The sequence below is a fragment of the Glandiceps talaboti genome, chromosome 3 (assembly GCF_964340395.1).
Source record: "Glandiceps talaboti chromosome 3, keGlaTala1.1, whole genome shotgun sequence".
Taxonomy (NCBI): Eukaryota; Metazoa; Hemichordata; class Enteropneusta; family Spengelidae; genus Glandiceps; species Glandiceps talaboti.
Genome location: NC_135551.1, coordinates 19,863,409 through 19,886,002, shown reverse-complemented (window position 1 = coordinate 19,886,002; position 22,594 = coordinate 19,863,409). Strand labels below are relative to the sequence as shown.

General features: G+C 40.5%; 1 protein-coding gene across 1 annotated transcript in view; it reads right to left on the bottom strand.

Moving 5' to 3' along the window:
* LOC144432796 (macoilin-like) overlaps positions 1-22,594 on the bottom strand; it is a 55,206-nt gene that overhangs the window by 821 nt on the left and 31,791 nt on the right. Inside the window, exons 4-11 of the mRNA XM_078121076.1 lie at positions 19,790-19,922; positions 17,495-17,670; positions 15,017-15,446; positions 13,559-13,717; positions 12,184-12,363; positions 11,677-11,800; positions 3,333-3,507; positions 1-2,636 (exon numbers count right to left, since the gene is read on the bottom strand). The exon at positions 1-2,636 is cut by the window's left edge and continues 821 nt beyond it. Coding sequence (XP_077977202.1) covers positions 2,416-2,636; positions 3,333-3,507; positions 11,677-11,800; positions 12,184-12,363; positions 13,559-13,717; positions 15,017-15,446; positions 17,495-17,670; positions 19,790-19,922 — 1,598 coding nt within the window. The 3' untranslated portion in view covers positions 1-2,415. The remainder of the gene's footprint in view (positions 2,637-3,332; positions 3,508-11,676; positions 11,801-12,183; positions 12,364-13,558; positions 13,718-15,016; positions 15,447-17,494; positions 17,671-19,789; positions 19,923-22,594) is intronic.

Below are 22,594 nucleotides of genomic sequence, written 5' to 3'. Positions count from 1 at the left end.
ATATACAACATACCAAACATCACTCATTCGAATCATAGCATCTGTCAATATGAACCTTAGCCATACATCTTTCCATTTTTTTTTTTCAAATCTCTCATTTTCCTTCATGATGAATGAAGTTTATAAAACTAATAAATAACAGTACTGCTTTCTGTGGCTGAAAAAAAGTCACCAACGTGACACCCACAAGAATGATAAATACCAAATGGCAGTATATGATAAATAAAACTTCTTTGCAGGAAAATCCAACTTTTTTGCAACATTCACTGAGAAACTTTCAACCCTTACAATCTAAAACAATGGTTTCACCTGATTGTTCTGATGGACCAGTCCACTCGGTATGGGGGTTGGTGGACGTGTACGGAGGGGACAGAGCCAACACGTTTCGGAGGGTGGGAAAAAGTGGAATATTAACTGTAACATTGGAAAGGTTGACCACACACGAACTATAGGCAAGCAAATTTTACGTAATTATACTAAACATTGTTTTCCAAAGAATAATAAAGTGCAGGATAAGAGTAAAAGGACAACATGTGTGTGTCAGCCAGTAAATTGGTAAAAAAATTAAACCTTCTCATTTAAATGGTCTGATCCAATGTTTTCATTGGGTGTTTTGGTTGATGTCATTATCACGTTGCCAGAATAAAGACTACGGTACTACATCTTAAACATGGGTACAAATTCATGTCAATCTGAGGGACTAGTGATGAATCATGTGGGACAGTACACTTTGGTCATTGCAAAAACCATGTGACGGTCAAATGACTTAGGCTATGAATCATGTGACCATCACATGATTTATTTCTTTGTTTGTATAGTCAAGAATACTAACATCAAAATATGTAGCTCTTCACAATTTCATGTCATTTGTAGGATTGACATGGAACCATGTGATCATCACATGGCCTTGGAGTCATGTGACAGTCACATGACACAATACTTTGATGAGACATGTCATTGAAGGCACCTGGTCAGATTGTCATGAAATTATACACCATGCATATAATCGTTCATTTTTCTCATCTTCGCTATCCTTATTCATTTCATGTTATTTATCATGTTTGAAGGTCTGTACACACAGCCTTCTCTATAACTATACATCATTTTTATCTGTCGTTATCTAAGATGCATTGTGTGTCTTCTCTATACGGTAACAAAGTATTCTGTACATATTAATGTTGTGGATTATCAGCTTTTTTTTTTGATCAATCACTGGATGTACATCATTATGAAATAACCAAAAGTTGATTTTCCGGTTCCAAGATGCATTGCGTGAGAGGATGTTGCTTAGGTTGTTACAGTTAGTCTTGTTTTGTCTTTTATGTTTGAAATAACATTTTCATCAGGAAATGATGGAAAAACATGTTGACGTCTTTGATTATGAGTGATTTTTATAGAACAAGGACTAAACACCATCAATGACAGACAGTGATTTTACAGGTGAACCCAGGGTACGGTCAGGTGACAACCATCCCCCTCAATGCATACACAATACATGGCAGTGCATGGAGAGACGTGCAATGTATCTTGGAACTGGCAACAGGTCTATTGTTTATGTATAGAACTGTGTTCAGTTCATAAATCTAGTCTCGATCTCACAAATCGAAAATAATCCAGCTCCTGTGGGGAAACAATGACAAAATTTAACTGGCAAGCAGCGGTTTGCGAATCAGCTTATTTAAATATTGTGAGCAAGAAATGTTAACTAAAACTTTCAAGTAATTCTCTTCAGATCAGAATTGTTTCATCTGACTTATGATATCATTTCACATGCAATGAAAAAAGTGTACTTGAAGCAAGATAAAAAGAAGTATACTGCTTATCGCATAATACATCTTTGAACTGCCAAGTCAAATAGAACTATTTTAAACAATACTGCCACCTACAGGTCAAGATGTCTGAGGGTTTTGTCGTTGACAAGAATTCAGCCTACTTCAGAGTTTAGCCTGTGACATGACTTTAATAATTTTGATGCAAATCTCATTTGATGCCTAAATGAAATATTCTATAAAGTTAACACACAAGTTCAACTTCACTGTAATCAGAAATTGACTGTAAATAATTGAATTTCCGTATTTATTGAGCTGCTTGGTTTTCATTATCCTGTGCTTATTTTTGCACTGTAGATTTATAATTCAACTGAAATAAGGAGTTTTGACAATTACCTTTACGATTCTCATTTTTTAGGCAAATTATAAATTTTTTTGCAGTTTTGAATATCTTCTCAATAACATCACAAGGTATATAATTTAATATTTTCTTTACAACGAAAAATAACCACAATCTCATTAGCCTCTTCGTCCTCTTTTCAAATGGATAAATTTGCGTGAAAAATAATGTATTTTAAAATGTTTCTTACTATTCTTAATTCTGGCAACGTGGTAATAATGGTTAATGAACAAAATGGTATTTTTTTCAGTTTTGTTTGGGGTGGTAAACAGAAGCGTTTGGATCTAGAGAGGATCCCATGTGGGTCTCGTCGTCAAGGTTACAGAAACTGGCGGAGTAGCGTGGCGTGACAGAGCTGACTGTGGAGGTGACAGCACCAGGGTAGGTACTGGCTGGCATCACTGCCATTACCTCTGCGATCTTGGACTTGAGTTCATTGATTTCAATGTCTTTCTTGGAAAGCTGACCTGATGGGGAGACATTAAAAAGAAGAGTTGAAATTTAATGGCAATTGTCAAATTATTATTAAAAATTGGGTGAGAAAAACAGTCATCAAGCAGAGCTATAGAAAAAGTTGGTCCAAAACAAAGAATGATCCTAATTATTCAGTATGGCTCCACTGATAAGATAACACTGATGAGAGAACCTGGGACTGAACCATGGGCCTTTAATAGCCCATGTCAGATTTGGATTAAAATGTTGTTGAAAAAAAAGTTGTCACACAGAGCTTTCAAAAATTGGTCTAAAACAAAAGAATGAGCCTATGTAATCTGTATGCCCCCCCCCCCCCCCCCCCACCAACACAAATGAGAGAACCTGGGATTGAATTATTGGTCTTTGTCAGATTCGAATTAAAATTTGGTCGTGTACAACATCGTCTTACACACCTATAGAAAAGTTGGTTTTGAACAAAAGAATGAGCCCATCTTAATGTGAGACCCTGGGATTGAATCATGTGCCCTTAAAGTTTGTGTTTTTAGCATCCACTATTACAATCTGTGCGTTACATCCAGTCAGTGTATATCGGGTGAAAGTTAAAACACAATGGGTTAATTTCTCTCACCAGTGATTTTGACGTTTCTTGTATAAATATTATTATATAGGATAAACTTATAAACTGGGGAAATCAAACACAAGATGAACAGAAAATTGTGATGACTTACCTTGTGCTATTTCCAACTGACGTCTAGCATCTCCCAAAGCTGAAAATAAATCCAACTTTAGACGAGTCTCAGCACTCAAACTGTTCTCAAGGTGGGTGTTTTTATCCTGCATCACTGTCAAGTGAGACATCAGAATATCTGTCTCTTTCATGCTTTCTTCCTTCTGACGAAGTAGCTGAAATTAAAAAGTACAATTAACATTTATTTTTTCCTTTTCAAAGTTCTTTGACTTACTTTAAGACTGTAAGATATGTTGTGTTGTTTTGCCCTGACTGACGTGTGAGGGCGCCCTGTCACAGTGTACCTCACAGACTACCATTTATTATGTAAGATATCATATTACCGTGGTGGTCCTCAAGATATTTTCAAACATATTTGGGACGAGACATAATATATTCTCAGCTAACTCTTGGCATGTACAAAGAAAAAGTGTCACCAGGTGTACATTGTGTGTGTGTGTGTGTGTGTGTGTGTGTGTGTGTGTGTGTGTGTGTGTGTGTGTGTGTGTATGTGTGTGTGTGTGTGTGTGTCAACTGACTTCCTCAAATGACTATCCATGTCTTTCAGTAACCAATTTACACAAAACTGAGATAAAGAACTACTTTCAAATATTGAAGTTTCTACCGAAACTAATTTCTGTGAAGAGAAAATACTCACCTTTATTATACTACTATTGGGTTACCCTTTTGCTTTTAGCCTAACTTCGCAAAATAAAGTCGTGACCCCTGACCCACCTGTGGCTATCCCATGATGCCCCTTTTCCCGCCAGTACTAAATTTTGTCATATTAACAGACAAAAATACGGAAAAGTACACAAAACAGGAACTGTGGGGTGGTGGGAGGGATTCACATAAAGGTGAGTATTTTCTCTTCACAGAAATTAGTTTCGGTAGAAACTTCAATTCTGTTCATCGAAAATACTCACCTTTATTATACTACTATTGGGTTAGAATTTGTCAGCCAATTAGGAGGGGGGAGTTCCTGACATCCCAATTATACAATGTGCTGACTGACACAGACTGGACCCAGAGACTGCAATTCAGATGCATCCTGGGCCATATCTCTAAGATAGTAGCTTATAAAAGAATTAGGAGAACGCCAGGTAGCAGCTTTGATCACTTCTGCTACTGGAATTCCTGCATGTACTGCCCAAGAAGTTGAGATGGCTCTAACTTCATGGGCTGTGACCCGGGATAACCTTAAACTATCATCAGATGCTTCCTGGTATGCCCATCTGACTGTCTGAATAATCCACTTAGAAATTATGGCTGCCGAACAATCGCTCTTGTTGTCGGAGTCATAAGGGATGAAGAGACGTGATCTCTCTCCTCTGAATGAGTTTGTACGATGCAAATACCAACGTATGGCTCGAACCGGACAAAGTAATCTCTCTTGTTTGTCAGAACCTACCAAATTAGAGAGAGGAAGAAGGGTAATGGGGGAAGAAAAAGACCCCAGTACCTGGTTCTTTGCTAAGAAAGATGGGTGAGGCCTGAGAATTACTTGTGATTCAGACCAGGTAATTCTCCCCTTGCTCACATCTAAAGCATGGATCTCACTGCGTCTTCTGCCAGACGCTAAGGCCAAGAGGAAGACTGTTTTGAGTGTCATTGCTCTCAATGAAACTGATTGCATAGGTTCAAAGGGAGCTTTCTCCAGTACCCTCAGGACTAATGCCAGATTCCACTGAGGGACCGAAATAGGTTTAGGAGGACGCTTGATATGGAAATGCCTAATCATGCTAGACAAAACTTTATCTTGACCAAAGTCTTTGCCTCCTGTACTCTTAATGGTAGATGCAATTGCTGCGCGGTATACCATTATAGTTTTTTACAGCAAATTTCTTAACATTAAAGAGATCTAACAAGAAGTCTGCAAAGTCTCTGGTAGTGATATGGATTGGATCAATCTGCCTTCGCTGACACCAATCACAAAATCGTTCCCATTTGCTGTTGTAAGTGCTGAGAGTACTTGCCCGCTGCGGTCTTGCGATAACCGCGGCAGAGTCAGTAGAAAATCCTTTCTGAACGAGGGATTTCTCGATAGTTTGAATGCGTGAAGACGAAAACTCTCTGGGCTGGGGTGAACAATGCTCCGACCCTGAGAGAGAAGGTCTGTCCTCTGTGGAAGCCGAATTGGGCAATCTACTAGAAGAGACAGAAGCCAAGGGAACCAAGACCGATTTGGCCATAGCGGTGCTATCAGAATAAGGACTACATCCTCCTCCTGTACCTTGCGAAGGACCAGAGGAAGAATCACTATTGGAGGGTAAGCATACGCTAATATTCCCTCCCATGAGATTGACAGCGCATCCATCGCTAATGCCCTTGTGTCCGGAGTTGGAGCTACGAACATTGGCAGTTTTGCGTTGTGGTAAGTTGCAAAGAGATCCAGCAGGGGGGTTCCCCAGTGAGCGAAGACCTGATTTGCTACCTCCTGGGGGAGATGTCGTGCTCTTAGGGTTATGTCCCTCTCTTTGCACCAAAACATCATGTCCCAGAGCAGATAACAGAGGTCTGGTGACTTTGTGCCCCCCATTTGTTTACATATGCTACCACTGTCGTATTGTCGGAGTGGAGCAGTACGTGGCGAGCCGACACCAGAGTCTCGAATTGCACTAGGGCTAGAAAGACTGCCTTGAGTTCTAACCAGTTGATGTGTCTCTGACTTGTTACTCCCCCCCACTGACCTGAGGCCACCTGGGAGTCGCAGTGGGCTCCCCATCCCTCTTTCGAAGCATCGGTGAAAAGGGACAGGTTCGCTTTTTTGATACGCTAGGGACCTCCCTTCTAGCAAATTGTTCTCGTCCACCCACCAAAGCAGGTGCAAGCGGAGAGACGGACGAATAGGAATCTTGAAAGAGAGGGGGTGTAATGATGGGCGCCAGAATCGTGAATCGGTACATGAAAATATGCGTCCTTTAGATCGATTGACGCCATCCATTCCCCTGGCTGAACAGCGGCGAGAATGGATCGCGTGGTCTCCATCTTGAACTTGGACACGGTCATGAATTGGTTCAGTGCTGTTAGGTTCAGAATTGGGCGCCACCCCCCCGATTTTTTTGGCACCAAAAACAGGTGGTTGTAAAACCCTGGACCTGCATTGGTAGCGTTCACCTGTCTGACTACCCCTTTTTTGAATTGCTTCTAACAGAGCTTCTCTTTTTTGCTTGTTGCCTGGAAGCACTGTGACAAAGGGAGACATTGTAAGTGGTGGGTGACGTTCGAACTCTAGGCGATAACCCTCTCTTACTATTGAAAGAACCAAGGAATCGTCGGTAATCAGCTGCCACTCTTTGGTGAATGACAGGAGCCTTCCCCCTACTGGCCCTACGCTTGATTGAGAGGGTGTAGTAGGGGCGGCAAAGAAGACGGGAGCACCGTCAGGAATGTTGCGCGAAACCACTTGCACCCCTCTCTGAGGGTGGTCCGGGTTTGCTGTCTTTGTTCGTCACAGACCACTGAGGCTTGCCTCTACCACGGCCTCGGGAAGTCTGTCTGCCCCGTCCTCGACCCCTCTGTGAACCTCGTGAGATGTTTGTCACAGGGGACTTACTACTGACTGGGGACTGTTTGAAGTTTGTATGCGGTTTCGAACACGGAGTGTCAAAAATCAAACGCTCCCGCTGCTTTGCTTCGCTGGCACGGTTAGCTATAGAAGTCAAAGTGCCAGCAAATAGAGAAGGTGCATCAATCGGTGCTGCGCGAACTTCCTGTTTTAATTCTGTTGGCAACACAATTGAGTTACGACGCAGAAAAGCATCTCGCTGAAGGAGTAACAAGGCAGCACGTGACCTAGTCGTTTGCTCAGTCACGTGGCTAAGTGCTTTATTAACTACCTGCATCAGACGAAATATCTTCTGTGAGTCAGGATGGGCGGACCTCATCTCTGACACCGTAGTAGCAAGGAACCAATCGATAGAGGAGAATATCCGAAGGGATAATGCGTATCCTTCTCCTAACCGTGATAAGTGTTTATTATCAATGGTAGTATTCTTAAAACCATCACGATCTTGGTCAACAGCGTCAGCATCAGTGTCCAGCTGTGGAAAGTTGACACGTTGATCGGTTGCGTGGGTACGATAAGGTTTCCCTGGATAGCGGAACCAAGGGTACCTATTCATTCGCATTGGCGGCTGACCTGGACCCTTGCCACAAACCTCTGAGGACACTTTACCCTGTACTGAAGTGACCATAGCTGAGAGGGGGAGTGTAGCAGGTTGATACTCCGTCTGTTCGAGCTGGCCCTCCAATGCTAAGCTTGTCTCAGACTGTACCGAATTCGTTGCAGTGGGACGGGTACATTTATCTGGGAACTGTTGATAAACCCATTCAACGCATTGACTAAATGGAATATCAGTAAAGCGTTCCGGAGAGGGCGCTCTCCCCTCTGATTCAGAGGGCGGCGGTCTAACCCGATCGTCATCCGAATGGTCAGCGCCCCCAAGGAGGTCGCGATCCTCTGGGGCCGTTAAGGACATTTCATCGGGATCGCGTCTCCATAGGGATCCGAAACGTTCGCCCTGTAAGCGGCAGAAACGTGTCGGTGAAGACGAGGGAGAACGCTCTTCACGCGTTACCGGAATGCGTGGTCTGGAAGAGCGTCTCGGTGAAAGCGATGATCTACGATCCCCGCGCCTCGGTGGACTGTGCGAGCGGCGTGGGGAACGAGAGCGATCTCTGCGAGATCGAAGTACCCCTATGCAAGCGGAGAGACGGACGAATAGGAATCTTGAAAGAGAGGGGGTGTAATGATGGGCGCCAGAATCGTGAATCGGTACATGAAAATATGCGTCCTTTAGATCGATTGACGCCATCCATTCCCCTGGCTGAACAGCGGCGAGAATGGATCGCGTGGTCTCCATCTTGAACTTGGACACGGTCATGAATTGGTTCAGTGCTGTTAGGTTCAGAATTGGGCGCCACCCCCCCGATTTTTTTGGCACCAAAAACAGGTGGTTGTAAAACCCTGGACCTGCATTGGTAGCGTTCACCTGTCTGACTACCCCTTTTTTGAATTGCTTCTAACAGAGCTTCTCTTTTTTGCTTGTTGCCTGGAAGCACTGTGACAAAGGGAGACATTGTAAGTGGTGGGTGACGTTCGAACTCTAGGCGATAACCCTCTCTTACTATTGAAAGAACCAAGGAATCGTCGGTAATCAGCTGCCACTCTTTGGTGAATGACAGGAGCCTTCCCCCTACTGGCCCTACGCTTGATTGAGAGGGTGTAGTAGGGGCGGCAAAGAAGACGGGAGCACCGTCAGGAATGTTGCGCGAAACCACTTGCACCCCTCTCTGAGGGTGGTCCGGGTTTGCTGTCTTTGTTCGTCACAGACCACTGAGGCTTGCCTCTACCACGGCCTCGGGAAGTCTGTCTGCCCCGTCCTCGACCCCTCTGTGAACCTCGTGAGATGTTTGTCACAGGGGACTTACTACTGACTGGGGACTGTTTGAAGTTTGTATGCGGTTTCGAACACGGAGTGTCAAAAATCAAACGCTCCCGCTGCTTTGCTTCGCTGGCACGGTTAGCTATAGAAGTCAAAGTGCCAGCAAATAGAGAAGGTGCATCAATCGGTGCTGCGCGAACTTCCTGTTTTAATTCTGTTGGCAACACAATTGAGTTACGACGCAGAAAAGCATCTCGCTGAAGGAGTAACAAGGCAGCACGTGACCTAGTCGTTTGCTCAGTCACGTGGCTAAGTGCTTTATTAACTACCTGCATCAGACGAAATATCTTCTGTGAGTCAGGATGGGCGGACCTCATCTCTGACACCGTAGTAGCAAGGAACCAATCGATAGAGGAGAATATCCGAAGGGATAATGCGTATCCTTCTCCTAACCGTGATAAGTGTTTATTATCAATGGTAGTATTCTTAAAACCATCACGATCTTGGTCAACAGCGTCAGCATCAGTGTCCAGCTGTGGAAAGTTGACACGTTGATCGGTTGCGTGGGTACGATAAGGTTTCCCTGGATAGCGGAACCAAGGGTACCTATTCATTCGCATTGGCGGCTGACCTGGACCCTTGCCACAAACCTCTGAGGACACTTTACCCTGTACTGAAGTGACCATAGCTGAGAGGGGGAGTGTAGCAGGTTGATACTCCGTCTGTTCGAGCTGGCCCTCCAATGCTAAGCTTGTCTCAGACTGTACCGAATTCGTTGCAGTGGGACGGGTACATTTATCTGGGAACTGTTGATAAACCCATTCAACGCATTGACTAAATGGAATATCAGTAAAGCGTTCCGGAGAGGGCGCTCTCCCCTCTGATTCAGAGGGCGGCGGTCTAACCCGATCGTCATCCGAATGGTCAGCGCCCCCAAGGAGGTCGCGATCCTCTGGGGCCGTTAAGGACATTTCATCGGGATCGCGTCTCCATAGGGATCCGAAACGTTCGCCCTGTAAGCGGCAGAAACGTGTCGGTGAAGACGAGGGAGAACGCTCTTCACGCGTTACCGGAATGCGTGGTCTGGAAGAGCGTCTCGGTGAAAGCGATGATCTACGATCCCCGCGCCTCGGTGGACTGTGCGAGCGGCGTGGGGAACGAGAGCGATCTCTGCGAGATCGAAGTACCCCTATGTCACGTTCCGTTTGCGGATTGCGTGAACGACGGTGGCACTGGGAACGGTCATAAGGCGGCCGTGACCTCTCTCTATCTCTATCCCCTCCTCCCCAGGGACCCCTAGACTGATGGGTATCCATGGTGGGGGGGTAACCATAAGGTGACCAATAATTAGGTGGAGGCCAAAACCCTGTAGGTTGGCCAAAGGCAGTCCAAGGAAGTGGATTTTGTCTTGGATCCAAATCTGTGGAAGTTTCACCTTGTGGGTAGCCCATAGCATTGAATGGATATGGTAGCGTCCCCGTAGGAGGCCATGGTATCGACCTAGGATCAGGTGACTGATCATGTGATCCGCTAGCGGTAGGACGGGAAGTGCGTCTTTTGACTTCCGGTATTACCCCACGCGAAGAATCTAGACTATTCGACGGCATGGTTTGACGTTCACTGAACGACCCTTGAACGGTATGTGGACGGCTCGAAGGGTTTACGTCAGTTCGCCTGGGAGGTTCTCGAAACCGACCGCTATATTGAGGTGTCGGAGACGGAGAACGAGAATCAGCTTTGTAGGAAGAGGGGCTGTCTGTAATTACAGGACACTCTCCACTAACAATACCCGTATCAGGACGTCCCTTATCGGACGAGTCCTGCATAGGTCCACGAGAAACCCGTACTTCAGAACCCGTTGTGGTTAAGACCTCGCCCTCAGAAGGGCGTTTTGTCGTGGGAGAACCCACACTTACACAAGACTTACCTGAAAATTTATCTAAATCAGTGCTCGGAGCAGCGGAGGTCCGCTTACTCTGCTTTGATTTTGGTTTACGTGACGATTCAATAGGTTTATCGAATTCCTGCCACTGATCGTCTGCCCAATGACCGCATACAGTTTTGCATGGTGAAGTACGGGAACACTTCCGACAAGAAGGGCAAAATTTGTGGAGGTCCTCTATGTGGAAAACATGTCCACAAGACCCCTTCTTTTGGTTCGGAAGCATGGTTTGAAAACACGCTTTAAACAAACAATAGTCAAAAGCGGAAAAAGAAGGAAACGGTCGTGTAACGGAATACAATAGACGACCGCTCAATACAAACAGAACAAACAAAGAAAAGCGAAGCTTAAAACAAGCACAATTGAATGAAAAGAATAAAAGAAAGGACTCAGCTGGGGTTTCCAGGGACTGGGTGCCACAGAAGTCAGCTATAAAAATCCACCAAGGCTTGAAAAGGCTAATTTGTCGTGAGCGAAGAAAATATACGTCTTCTTTCGCTCGCAAAATTTAGTACTGGCGGGAAAAGGGGCATCATGGGATAGCCACAGGTGGGTCAGGGGTCACGACTTTATTTTGCGAAGTTAGGCTAAAAGCAAAAGGGTAACCCAATAGTAGTATAATAAAGGTGAGTATTTTCGATGAACAGAATTTATGTTATTTGCTGACAAATACATACTGGTTGTTGCAGTACTAATAGCTAGTGGCCATGTGTTGTATATTTCCAAATGACCATGATGTGGCTGATTCATGACAATCTGCCCCTAAGTACTTCATTCAACATTCCCCCATTTTTGTCCAAATCATTAGCAGAGCGCCCCCTAGAGTTCACATTCAACAAGTAGTCTAGATAATATCAACACTGGTAAAAATTTACATGTTAAGTATTTTTTGCTGTTAATTTAATGCTAAGATAAATAAAAAGAAAGACGAATGCTTTGGTTTTTGTCAAAGTCTGGAATTTTTGCAAGGTAGGCCAAGTAGTTGAGAATAGAGTAATAATATAGTTTCCACTGACCTCAGCTTCCTTCTCCAATTTTTTAATGGCTTCCTCGCTATCTTTTAGTTTCTGTTGTAGTTGCTTGGCTTCCTCTGCTAGCTCTGATTTACGAGACTTGCAATTGTCAGAACATTCTCCCATCCTGTGTAAAAAAAAAAAGAGTAATCTCATCAATGCCAACATTTCAAGAATGAGACTTACTTTTTCAAATTAAAAGGGAACACTACCTCCTGGAAATAAAAGGTATTTTTTGTAAAATTTGGCTTCTGGAGTCAGCGCATGATTTCACATCACATAAATTTAGCGCAGTTACCAAGAAACACTACACTGAAACTCTTGTGTCTCCACTTCATGGAGTCATTGGAGTTAGCAGATACATGCACATGCATTAGATGAACAATGAATATTCATGACTCATTAGTGTGTATTACCTTCAGATAAACAATCAATTTATCACATTACTTAATATTCACGACTCCTAAGTGCTTATTATCTTCAGACAAAGTACATTACAGTGTATCTTACCGTGCTGTTGCCAGGGCAACAGCTCTTGAAGCTGCTGCCTCTTCAGCCTTCTTAAGTTTTCGTTCATCACGGAGTTGTATCTCAGCACTGCTTCGACTTTCTTTCTCCACTTTTAATTTTTGTTCCAACTTGCTCAAGTTCTGTTTATCTTGCTGCTTTTGGGTCACCATATTATGCAACCTGTGACATGGTGCAAAATAACCAATCAATTTTGTTTTATTTAAAAGTTTCTTTCTGGTATAATTGTTGTGAAGCTCACACTTTATGGTGGTGAGTTAGACACACACCTAACACAGCTACAGGACATGGTGTGTAAATTTGTAGCAAAACCCAAGCAATGACATCCACACTCAAAGGCTCTCTACACTCCCATAAAGTAGTAACAGTCCCGAGTTCTCATGTCTCAAACTGACTGGTCTTGGCTATAAAGGGTTTTTTGTTTGTTTTGTTTGTTTGTTTGTTTGTTGTTGTTTGGTTTTTTTTTTTGGGGGGGGGGGCTTAGACTGAAAAATCTATAGTTGTTTATACTCCTCTTCACAATAAGCTTATTAAACCCAATGTAACAACTGATTACAGATAAGTAAACAATGATGAATGTTTCAATTGTGGTTCAAGTAATAAAATTCTATCTCTGCATGGTAACGAGACTTGCATTATAAGCTATATGTATTTGAGGGAAAAACTGAAATCTGTAGCAAAAGCCTGCAAACATATACACTGTAACAAACAGTTGCAAATTGAGATATTTTCAGGAGAAAATGTACGGCAGATCTGTTCCTGTAAGCAATTCAGTATGCATTGACCTTTTCAGTGCCATTAAACGGAGCAACATGTTTTTGAGGTCTGAAACTATAGAAATATATTTGATTGATTGAGATTGATTGATAGCGAACATAGACGTACAGCATTCCCTTCATATTCCAATTACCATTATTGAATTCTGCTAAGAATAGTAGTAATTCATCTCAACTAAAACACAGATATAAACCACAGACACCTTTATGGCACCGCCCAAGATGTACCTGCCTTTGATTGCATCAGTGGGAAAATGTGCTGTGGCTTGTGAGAAAGCTAAAACACGACATTGACTATCGCAGGTAGAAATATGCAGCTGTTATCTTTCACCAACAGTAACCTTTCACTTAATATGCAAATCAGCAAAATTCAAGATGGCGACTGACATGTCATCCATACATCTTGATATGCAGGTATTTTCTTTTTCCAATAGTGACCTTTCACTTATGCAAATCAAGATTCAAGATGGCGTCTCTGAAACATGTGATCTATACATCGCATGCCTTTCACACACCTTGTACACATGAACACTATAAATATTATATTATACTTGGCGTACTATGTCCTAAGAAATACTTACTTTGTCTGCAGATTTTCATTGGCTTCCCTCACTTTTTGGATTTCTGTTTTCACAGACTTTTCCTCCAATTGTAAAGAGATAATCTGTGATCTCAGCTCCTGCTCTGTTTGTCGACTGCACTGCAGGTCTGCTTTGAGTCTTTTAATGTCTGCTTCCAATCTGTACATATCAGATACATCGATTTGAATATCATATTGTTTTTAACTCATTTGCAAACATTTCATAATTACAACTATAATGCGACCAAAAAACGCTGCTTCTTTGCTCTGGGAATCATATCATGTAGTATTTCTGAACTCAAAATTGTACATTATTTACTTAGTATATTTTGGCTAAATCACTTTGCCTTTTTCAGCTATTACACAAATTATATAACAGCTGAAGAAGCTCTACTCTCCTCACTGATTCATATCACAAGGTGACACCAATGATGTCATTTGTCATAGCGATGGATTTAAAACCCCGTTTTCTGGTCAACACTTCATTTAAACAAAATTTTGCAGCCTGTTTTCCGGCCAACACATCATTAACTACTGAATTCAAATAACAAAGTGAGTGTTGAGAGGATGTAGCTGAAATAAGGCAAGTGAAAGGTAAGGGCAATCAAAGCACAAACATTCAGTGATCTGCACCATACACAACATGACATTCTAACGGATGACATTCAGTGATCTGCACCATGCACAACATGACATTCTAACGGATGGCATTCAGTGATCTGCACCATACACAACATGACATTCTAACGGATGACATTCAGTGATCTGCACCATACACAACATGACATTCTAATGGATGACATTCAGTGATTTGCACCATACACAACATGACATTCTAATGGATGACATTCAGTGATCTGCACTATGTACAACATGACATTCTAACGGATGACATTCAGTGATCTGCACCATACACAACATGACATTCTAACGTATGACATTCAATGATCTGCATCACACACAACATGACATTCTAAGGGATGACATTCAGTGATTTGCACCATACATGACATGACATACTAATGGATGACATTCAGTGATCTGCACCATACACAACATGACATTCTAACATGGCATTCAGTGATCTGCATCACACACGACATTCTAACGTATGACATTCAGTGATCTGCACCATACACAACATGACATTCTAACGGATGACATTCAGTGATCTGCATCACACACATGACATTCTAACAGATGACATTCAGTGATCTGCACCATACACAACATGACATTCTAACGGATGACATTCAGTGATCTGCATCACACACGACATTCTAACGTATGACATTCAGTGATCTGCACCATACACAACATGACATTCTAACGGATGACATTCAGTGATCTGCATCACACACATGACATTCTAACAGATGACATTCAGTGATCTGCACCATACACAACATGATATTCTAACGGATGACATTCAGTGATCTGAATGTGTCTATAATCGTACCTGAAGCACTTGTCTTCCTTATATGTCGATGTTACCATGTTTGACGTAAAATCCAGGTTTTCTGTTTTAGCCACATTCTTTTTCTTATTCTGGGCAAGAGTATTTTCCTTTGCCATGGTAGCATTTTTGGACTTTGCTGTCGTCGTGGCACTATTGGACTTAAAACATTTCATTTTTTCGTTGGCAAGATTTTCCTTAGTTCCGTCAAAATCAGTGTTGCTACGTTTATTATGTAGCTTAGTCTCTATAAAATCATTTTCTCCTGACGGTGGATCACACGATGCATTGTTATTACTCATCTGTTTTTTCTCTTTAACTTTGTGCTCCGAATCTATAGTCCCTTTGGTACTGGTTCCATTGGGTATTGTAGCACCTTTTTTATGGCTAACCCCGTTTGCCACTATATCTTCGTGCGGTTTTGCTGTTATAGCTGGAAATAATCAGGAAATACATTTAATACATGTTGAATTTTAGAATCGGACATGGTGTGAGGACCTGAAAGGGATTGTCAGAGTATACTCCGATGTGGTATCGTAAGGGTTAACAACGAGCAAGCTTCAGTGACCACATTCTCTGAAATTAGTTCTTAAAATTTCGCCAAACTTTGTTCATGGTCCTTTTTAAATAATAAAGAAATTTGGGGGGGGGGGGGGGGGGGGGGGGTCACATCTTGTTTTCAAGGAAGTCAATCTTTTATTTTCTCATAGTATTCAGCAATACGGTAGGTTACGATGCCCTATAGTATTCAGCAGTACGGTAGGCTATGATGCCCTATAGTATTCAGCAGTACGGTAGGTTATGATGCCCTATAGTATTCACCAGTACGGTAGGTTATGATGCCCTATAGTATTCAGCAGTACGGTAGGTTATGATGCCCTATAGTATTCAGCAGTATGGTAGGTTACGATGCCCTATAGTATTCACCAGTACGGTAGGCTATGATGCCCTATAGTATTCAGCAGTACGGTAGGTTATGATGCCCTATAGTATTCAGCAGTACGGTCGGTTATGATGCCCTATAGTATTCAGCAGTACGGTAGGTTATGATGCCCTATAGTATTCAGCAGTACGGTAGGCTATGATGCCCTATAGTATTCACCAGTACGGTAGGTTATGATGCCCTATAGTATTCAGCAGTACGGTAGGTTATGATGCCCTATAGTATTCAGCAGTATGGTAGGTTATGATGCCCTATAGTATTTAGCAGTATGGTAGGTTATGATGCCCTATAGTATTCAGCAGTACGGTAGGTTATGATGCCCTATAGTATTCAGCAGTACGGTAGGCTATGATGCCCTATAGTATTCAGCAGTACGGTAGGTTATGATGCCCTATAGTATTTAGCAGTACGGTAGGCTATGATGCCCTATAGTATTCAGCAGTACGGTAGGTTATGATGCCCTATAGTATTCAGCAGTACGGTAGGTTATGATGCCCTATAGTATTTAGCAGTATGGTAGGTTATGATGCCCTATAGTATTCACCAGTACGGTAGGTTATGATGCCCTATAGTATTCAGCAGTACGGTAGGTTATGATGCCCTATAGTATTTAGCAGTATGGTAGGTTATGATGCCCTATAGTATTCACCAGTACGGTAGGTTATGATGCCCTATAGTATTCACCAGTACGGTAGGTTATGATGCCCTATAGTATTCAGCAGTACGGTAGGCTATGATGCCCTATAGTATTCACCAGTACGGTAGGTTATGATGCCCTATAGTATTTAGCAGTACGGTAGGTTATGATGCCCTATAGTATTCACCAGTACGGTAGGTTATGATGCCCTATAGTATTCAGCAGTACGGTAGGTTATGATGCCCTATAGTATTCAGCAGTACGGTAGGTTATGATGCCCTATAGTATTCACCAGTACGGTAGGCTATGATGCCCTATAGTATTCAGCAGTACGGTAGGCTATGATGCCCTATTGTATCAGCCTCTCTTCAAGAGAAACCAAAAAGGCAACACCACACATCGTATCTTACACGCTTTACTAGAAGATGCAAACCAATGAAAAAAGATAAAAAGTTAGTGAAACTGAAACCCCTTGATTATTCAAAATGATGCTAGTCAATGTACATTTATTTTATTGAAATCTTTCTATCATAAGGCCCAATCCTGACTAAAATCAGTTCCCAAATAATACAAACAAATCATACTACTTCTCTTTTTGTGTGCAAACATCTAGATTTGTAGCTAATGTAATTATATCAAAACAAGTATATTACACTAGCCTTTCCCTATACCATATATGCATTTCACAAAAATATATTGTACTCTGCACGGTGAAATATAATCATGCTGAAATAGTAAATTTGAAATGACTGCGATGCTTCAATGTGTCTTCTACAGTAATGCATGTATTAGGTTCACAGTAGCTGGATTGAAATGCCGCAAACACTTCCAAAGTGACAATATTTCAATTCGATTCATGGAACTGTGAACACTATATTTTCTACATATAATTTGTACATACCTTTTTTTTCTGTTGCTATTATTGTTGTTGTTTGCTGTTCCACTGGCAAGGCTTGCTGAAGTAGCTGCATATAAAACTCATTATCTTTTGCTACTTCTTTTTGTTTTCGTAACCTCATTCTATAACTAACATAACTTTTAACACCAAAACCAAGCGTGACCATAGGGTACCCAATACTGTGAAACGAATAGAAAAACACATATTACCATACACAATACAGTCAACAAAACCAAGTCTTTGTAGAAGACACAGACCCCCTCAAATACATTACTTCTGTGTGACTAATGGATGCCAAATGACTTTCTGAGTTATGCAGTAAATATTGATTTATTAATTACAAATATGGCTGCCATTTGATCACATTTTGTAATATTGTGCAACAAAGAGATGTGTATATGTCCCATGAACTAAGTCACTTTTGTGCCACGTTTGAATGAATTGGATATTGCCTGTTAGAGAAATAACGTTTTAACGATGGATGGAAGCACAGACAGAGGAAGGGACAGAGCTCATTGTAATACATGTAGCAGCACTCTCTTTTGGGAATTAAAAATAATCTGTAAAGACACTATAAGAATGTGAACTGCTTTCTGAGCGTTAGAAATTTAACCAACACACAACAAAATTTGAATTAGCTTAGAGTTTTCGACTGCAAAGTTAGTATTGATCACTCAATGATAGTAATACACAACATTGTTCAATATGATCACATCTTTATTTCTATACCTGTATTTGTTAAAATTATTCACTTTTTGGTGAACTTCCCACTCCAGTATTAACTTCTCATGAGGTCTAACATAAAGAGAATTCTATGATCTCAGAATTTGGCAGGTTTTATGTATGTACTAACCTGTGTTTAACCTGACATTTTCAACTGTTATATTACCATATTATCGAAGAAACTGTTCGCAGTTTTGTCTGTTTTTACCAAGTTTACTATTTTTGAAACGTGAGGTTGGCTTTTTAAGATCTTACATTAAAATATTCATGTTTCCACCCATTTTATCCTACAGTAATATATGCCAAGATAAGTCAAATAAAATTAACGGTTTATCTCCATGGTAACAGCTTTATATCCATTTGATAGAAGTGTGATGTCTTTTTTTATCTAAATAATTGGTGATGACATTACATGTATCTCTTGTCATGTTACAAGCAGATTGTCCGGGTAGTAGTGGAAGTGTGCAAGTACAGTCTGTTGTTATCTTTGATGAATGAATGGAATTTATTTCACCGGATAATAAAAAGACGCTACACTTTCAAAGAAAATACAGATGATACAAAAAAATATACAAAATGAATACAAAAGATGTACACAATTGTTATCTGATGTGGTCCATGGTATTAAAATTAAGGTACATGTAAATAAACATGACAGATAATTTCATGAATTATTTAGATAAAAAAGGACATCACGCTTCTATTGAAGGGATATGAATCTGTAACCATAGTGATAAATATATTATCTTTTTTGTTAAGAGCATTAATTAAGGTAATTGGGTAGTGATCGCTCAACTGATCCCAATGTAATCCCACATAGCCTGAAGTGTTTTGGGCGAGATCGACCCTGAACTTTACTTTGCACATGTCAAATTGTTTGTTTATCAGCATGTCCAGCACAGTCAGAGAGGAGAAACAGATATTCCAATGTTCCTGATCATTTACCAAACTATACACAAGAATTGTGATTCCCGACAAAATAAAATCTTATTTACTGCACAAATCTTTTGAAATTCCCGCGATGTTACGACTGAAAAGCCAAAAATTCAACCTCAAAGAAAAAGAGCAGTTAGACATATTTCTGGCTTAAGTACACTTGTATTGATAACTGCTATCAATTTAAAGGAAAAGTCCAGTCAGACTTATTTCTACCTTTAGTACACTTGTATTGATAACTGCTATCAACTTACATATATACATTTGTAGATGGTTTTGGGTGATAAAACAGCACCTTGCTAACTTTCTCAACTTGTCATTCTTTGTCTTTATCAAGACAGAGAGACTGTGGTAAATGTGATGTCATCATCAAATTTTCCCCCATAAAGCCTTCATGGCAAAATGGCCAAATACAGACGTAAGTGCAGTATGTAGGTTTTTTTATTTTTTATTGTTTCTAAGAATACAATGTTCCATACATTTTAAATTTGTTGTTGTTGTTGTTGTTGTTGTCTATTAGACATGTCAAAGTGTTCCATGACAAAATTACAATGGAATGTATAGAAAACGATATTAATTTTGGTTCCCCCTTTATGTAAAAAAAAAAAAACTACTGTAAACCAATACTTGTACACTTACCAGTGTGCAGCAAAGGGTCGACACAGGTCTAAGTGAAACGGTAATGCTGTTCTGAGTTCTCTCAGTCGTACTGATGCTTCAATATAAACAAACAGCAACCAAAGCGATATTGTCGGTAAACATATTCCACGTTCTGCAGAAAGACAGATAGTAGAAAGTAGAATTAATATGTTAATGCTGCTTGGACCAGATACTGTATAATGCAAGTATGTATTGGATGAATGTGAATGTGTGTGTGTGTGTGTGTGTGCATCGCTTTTATGTACATGTATGTATGTGTGTGTGTGTGTGTGTGTGTGTGTGTGTGTGTGTGTGTGTGTGTGTGTGTGTGTGTATATATGTATGTATGTATGTATGTATGTATGTATGTATGTATGTATGTATGTATGTATGTATGTATGTATGTATGTATGTATGTATGTAGAAAGAAATGCATAAGGAACTTGTGAGACAGTCCGAATAAATAGATGTAATCCGATGTTTCGAATAAAAATTCTTTTTCAATGTATTTATACTTAGGCAAGACATGTTAGGTAAACACCTGAATATATCTGAATGTTATGGAACAGAATGTACGTACGTACGTACGTACGTACGTACCTACGTATGTATGTGTGAGTGAGTGTATTTTGGGAGACACCTTACACATTAGCATTCTGTATTTTAATAACATTAGTGTGTGTATTGTGCACACATACAAACATCATAATTAATATAATACTGTTGACCTTGATTATTGAGTGCTAATCATGAACTTGTTACATGATACATCTTGCATAACCTTCTGATACTGGATGACATTGGTGGATAGATATTATAACAGTGGATGATTTTTATGGGGAAAAATTGCAGAAAAAGACCATCCTTAATAATACATAACCCTGCTAGTAGCTTAATTTGATAAATAGATTATTTATTAATGTCATTAAAAATTGAGCAGTGTGCAATAAGGTAAATGAAAACTGTTCAGTTACAGATACAACAAAGTCTGACATGTAAATGGGCCATGGCTTGCTTACAAAAAGTAGCTCTCAAGTTTACACACATACTATACTATGCACAAGCCAAGTTATTATTTCTGAACACAAAATATGGATTGAGACCCTTGTTGTCCTACGTCACGACACCCCGGGTCTATGTCACTGGTTCTGTGGCACAGGGGCATGTATTATTGCTTAGATTTCCGTTTTCTTAGGAAAATATCATACGAATCTTGCTGCTACAAATGTATCGATATCTATAGTACTACGTATACTATAAATATGAGAAGGGTGGTCATCTTCCGGGTCATCTTTCTTCGTAACCTTTCAAATTTGAATAAAACATGCACATTTGCAACAAAAACATACCTGCATGAAGAATATGTGCCAAGTAAACTTATACACTATCACTGGGGGGGCAAAAATGCTTTTGTAACGATAAAAATAGACCTTTTACAATGAGCGGGCGCTGTATAAAGTCCTCTGTATGTCAAAGGCAGGTCAAATGACATAGCCGTCTAATGTTCACTGCTGATTGGCCAAGAAAGAGGCGTTGACTAATGACGTCAGATTACCGCTACATTTCAAAATTAGAAGCACGGCCATCACTAAACCCGGAACCATGGATCTCGAAAAGTTTACGACAGCTTCCTGTTGAGTATACTTATACGATTTCCAATACAAATGCATTTTTACTGTGTCAAACTGTGAATCTGTGTATACTGAAATTAATTTCATTTTTGGTGGCCCATAAAGTAGTGATGCTTCCGGGGGATTTGAAGGTCTTATTGTCGACTCGGACAGCCATATTAGACTAGAATATCACCATCCTGGAAATGGTGGAATGGAATATTAGCTCACATGTGACTGTGAATCTGACACTTATGGAAGCGTATTAGTGCCAAGTTGTAAGGAAAAAAATAAAATTTAAAATCTCGTAATTACGAGATTTCAATTCTCGTAATTACGACTTTTTTCTCGTAATTACGACTTTTTGATTGTCGTAATTATGAAATTATGATTTTTTTATTGTTTGTTATTTTTGAATTTTTGAATTGTTCAGACACGAATCTTATGATTTTGATGTACTAAGCAGATGCACTATAGAGTGTTTGACACGGTAACCGGTTTGTATGATTTGATTGCGTTTTTCGTTTCTTTAAAAAAAAATCGAGTGCATTAAAACAGCGAAGAATATTCTTTCATTATATGTCATTCCTTACTGTAGCTATGCGTCTAATCTTCAGATAAGCTAGGGGGTCTTTTTTACGTAGGCGTAGTTCGAGCAGCCAATCGGCAACGAGCGGGTTATTCAAAATAGCTAGACGTACAGAGGAGTTCATACAGGGTCGACAATCGTGTCTTCCCTTCTCTCTTTCCCTATACAGGTAGGAATATATATTCAAAAGGTTGTTATATTTAGTCTGTAGACCTGGAAAACAACAATCTATGCAATATTACACGCCCCTGTGTTCTGTGGTACTCGAAATGAATGCCATTATTTTTTTCCAAATTTTTATTAAAAGAGTTACGATATTTTATTCTCCAATATATGTCTTCATTGAGCCAGCAAATACTTGTAACTAAGGGTTTGACACTACTTATCTAGTGACTTGAACTTGAAGTGATAAGGCTCCTTGGGTCACTCATAATTTCCTTGACTGAATGAAGAAAGTATTAGGGGATGATAACTAATTATTCCTCCCTATTATGCTCATAAAGTACTCCTATAATTGTTAATGTAATGTTTTTTTACTGTATTCCTGGTATTTTTTTTCTTTTGCTATTGTTTCAAAAATGAGGTTACAAAATTGTGAAGTTTAAA